Here is a 4,163-nt window from a genome sequence, read left to right on the forward strand (position 1 = left end):
GTAATCAAATTTGACTATTCAATGGAGTTGGCTTCTACTTCACTCAACTCTTACAATGCCTTTTCTGTTGGACCGTCGCCTCGAACTTTATCTCCATTTCTCTTTCTTTTCAGACTTTCAAATCGAAGAAATTTGCCGTAATTTTCTTCTAAGTCTGCATGTAGCATTTTAGCTATTTCATTTCTCATTAATCTATGCTCACCTTGTCGTTGTAGTACATCATTTTTCTGAGTTATCTGAAAACTTTGTAATTTGGTTCTTATCAAATATTTTTGGGATCTTTTTTTAATGGCCCTGTAGATCATCTATTTTTGTTTTTGTGGTTCACGGTGGTTGATTTTGGATTTGAGGTGGAGGTGATGTGAGAGGAAGAAGATGATTGGTTTTTTTTTTTTTTTTTTTTTTTCAATTCTTATTTCTTATTTTTTTCTAATTTAATTTCTAACTTATTTTAATCTAATAAATAAAAGTTACTATTTTACCCTTATAAAAATATTAAAAATGTAGTTAAAGTCAAATTTCTTAGTCAACTAACAAACATTTGATGAAAATTGTCAAAAAAGGCCTTCGTCGCAATATTTCGAAAGGTTTGGGGTGACGATTGCAACAAAACAAATGTTTGAAAAAAGCTTGCTAATATTATAAAGGTTTGGAGCCTCTGCTGCAATTATTCCTCAAGATAATTGAGTATTCTCATAATGCTAACAATATATTTTAACGCTCTTATGCAAGTTGTAAAAGAATATTGTTGCAAAAAAAATTCGCTCTCTTATGTTTGATAATATTAATGTTAATAAGTCTGTTGTAGATAAACTATGTAGGGGTACTTAATTCTGATTTTGATGATTTTTTATTTCATATTCGTTGTGTGTGTCACATCTTTAATTTAATTGTACAAAATGGTATGAAGTATATTAAAGATCAAATTGTAGATTAGAGATGCATTGATATATATCACCAAGTGAAAAACAAATGTTCGAGGAATATTATGCTCATTTTAGAGTGGATTCCAAAAATTTTGTAACTGACGTAAGGTATAAATGGAAATCAACTTACTCATTACAAAAATTATGGGAATATAAGAACATTCAATTATAGAATATTATAATTAGCTTTTAAAGTTAAAAGATTTTATGATGCTACAAACATCTTATCTAATGTATCCTACTCCACTAGTCTCAGAAATTTTGAACGTCGTTTTGTTATTGTAAGAACTTTTAATAAATACAGAAATTATCCTGATTTTACTTAAATATTATTTTCTATGGAACTAAGCTACTGTTTGGTAATCATTCTTTCAAAAATCTTTTTTTTATACTCATTTTTAACCATATATTTTCATAACAAAATATTTTTCACTTAAACTCAATTTTTTTTCTACTTTTTAACCACGTTTTTCAATATATATATATTCAAAAACTCAATCTTCCCAAAAATGACTGTCAAACAAGCCTAAAGTTTAAAAAATACTGGAAAGACTTGCCTATGCTATTTCCTTTAGCATTTGTAATGGACCTAGGTACAATTTAAAAGGCACTAAACATGTTATTAGACAAATCACAAATCCATTAAATTCTAATACTCTTATTAGAAAACAAGTTAATTTTCATATATGAATTGTATGCATAGCTATTATGTGCAAAATGTACCCTCCACATCCCCCTAACAAATCTTCAAGAATATGAGAAAAAAATGAATTTATTTACGGACATCAGGGATGAAAGATTTGATGCACATTCTTCTAATATGTCTCCTACATATAGACATCGGACGCAATTCAGCTCTAGCTCAAGGTGGCAGCCTGTTGAAGTACATAAATATTCTAATCATCAAATGCCTACGAATGTAGAACCTGCTAATGTAATGAAATTTTGAGGTGTCACGAATGTAGATATCTCATTATTTATGTATTTATAAAAGATTTACTAACACCTCCAATTAGTAATGTAGTTTCGAAGTCTGCTTTGAGTGCAGATAGGCGAACTTTTTCTAAGTTTAGGAGCTGACTCAAAGGATACAATTTTGGAAAGATTAATGTATGTAATTGACAAGATGCCCATTTTCGAATACAAAATAGGTATGTTGAAATTACGTGTATTCAAAGAAATAATATTTAATTTCGTCATAAAATCAAACTTTGTTATTCTCTTAATAATATTTTATTTTTTAAAAAAGTTGTACACATAATAAGTTATTCGTGTACAATTTTAATTTCGTCTATTAAAAAATTAAGTAGCTAGTTCCAAACGAGAATAAATGAGGAAGATTTTTATATTAAAAAATGATGAGCTCATGGGTCAAGCTCGACTCGACCCTTGAATGATCCTTTACAGAACATTTGAGACTATGTGCTATGTTGTCGAGCCCATTGCTATCTCTAGATAGATTGTAAATGAAAGTTTAACAATATATTATTAAAGATGGGGTGAGATTACTGTTTTGCATTTTCCTTTTGTTTTGTTTTGTTTTTTGTTTTTTTTAAACAGATACAGTGTTGCATTTGTTGATATTAAGAAATTAACTGTAAAAGTATGTACTTGCCCCCAACTAAATCAAGGGAAAATTTCATAATTAAGAAATTAAGCCCTTCTTTGAATCCCATATTTTCAAAAATATATTTTTACAAAATTTATTTTCAACCACACATTTTCTAAAAAACTACTATTACATAATACATTTTATCCCAAAAATGAGAAACAAATAGGGGTTGAGTATCACCCATTTCAAATATAAGAACAAATGTTTCAAAATTCAAAAATTAGATACTTATTAAAATTTATTTATAATTTAATTAATTAATTATATATTTAATTAATTAAATATATTAAAATCATAAATCTTAACAATTTAATCACAAATTGACAATTTAATTAATCACTTATTATCTTTCGGTCACAAAAAGATTTCATTACAACTTCATATACATACTCAGGCTTATAAAAGATCAAACCAGTACACTATAACAAAAGAGCAGCCGAAGAAAAACTAGTAAATCAAACCAACACAAACGACACATAACCAATAACTTCGTGCAAGGAAATTTACAAGTATAATACTTATCATATCAGCTAGTAATTACTTCTGTTTCTCTTTCTCAATAGCAGCATTGGCAGCAGCAAGATCCTCATCCAAGAACAATTCCTCCCAGTGTCCATCCCACTTGATAAAAAACTCAGTATCCTCAAAATACTTCGCTCTATTCACATCTCCAGCCGGTGTAAACAAGTAATCCCCCACCCCCAATTCATATTTATCTCCTTTCGTCAAGTTCCACACACATGTACTCCCACTTAAAACCACCAAATCATGCCCAAAAGTATGATGATGGGCCGGCTCCACGCTGCCGGCCTTAAACCTCATTATAGCCGATGTAGGTGTCTCCCTCAAAATTTTCATGGACGCACCAGGCAATATATCCACAGGCGAAAACTCCTTTTGATCCCGGCTTTTCGCCAGGGAGCAAATAAAACCCGGAGAATCAGCAATACCATCAGTTTTCTTCTCGATTTTAGTTTTCCCAATTTCAGACATTTCTTTGACAGACGTGTCAAAAAAGGACTGGATATCTTCCGGCCACGGATTGGACCCGGAAGCGGGGCACGGGGCCTTAAAGGGGGTGTTGAGGAAGGTGTTCAGAATATCTAAACCAACCTCAGGGGCAGTAGACATACCAGAGACAGCAAGAACATTACAATTATTGATGGACCGAGCATTGAGCGCTTCAGCTGGGGTGAGGCAGGTGGCGGCGTATACTCCTGGGAACTTGTTAGCAAAGATGCCAACACCCACGCCTGTGCCACAAGCCAGTAGGCCACGGATTTCGACGGAATCATCGGTGTTTGCCTGGCTGACACGGCGGCCGATTTCTTCGCCGACGGAGTAGTACTTATCAGTTCCGAGGTCTTCCACTTCGATGTTCTGAGAACGGAGGTGGGTTAAGAGTGTGTCTTTCAAGTTGCAGCCGAAGGCATCGGCTCCGGCTATGATTTTGATGCGGCGGGGAGTTTTGTCGATGGTCTCTTGCTGTGCCATGAGAAATGATGAATTATTATCCAAAACGGGTGCCTGATAAAGGGATTTGATCGAAAGATTTTCGGATGGATAAGATTTATATGATCTTCATCTGTTAGGGGTTTTTATTTTTTTATTTTTTTTCCCACTCT

General features: G+C 32.7%; 1 protein-coding gene across 1 annotated transcript; it reads right to left on the reverse strand.

Moving 5' to 3' along the window:
- Positions 1–2,886: 2,886 nt before the first annotated feature.
- On the reverse strand, positions 2,887–4,156 carry LOC111366317 (DNA damage-repair/toleration protein DRT102-like). The gene has a single exon (XM_022987054.1). It carries the CDS (start codon positions 4,030–4,032, stop codon positions 3,076–3,078), a length of 957 nt encoding a protein of 318 aa, XP_022842822.1. The 5' UTR covers positions 4,033–4,156; the 3' UTR covers positions 2,887–3,075.
- Positions 4,157–4,163: the final 7 nt, after the last annotated feature.

The sequence above is a fragment of the Olea europaea genome, chromosome 17, assembly GCF_002742605.1.
Source record: "Olea europaea var. sylvestris chromosome 17, O_europaea_v1, whole genome shotgun sequence".
In the NCBI taxonomy this organism is placed as follows: Eukaryota; Viridiplantae; Streptophyta; class Magnoliopsida; order Lamiales; family Oleaceae; genus Olea; species Olea europaea.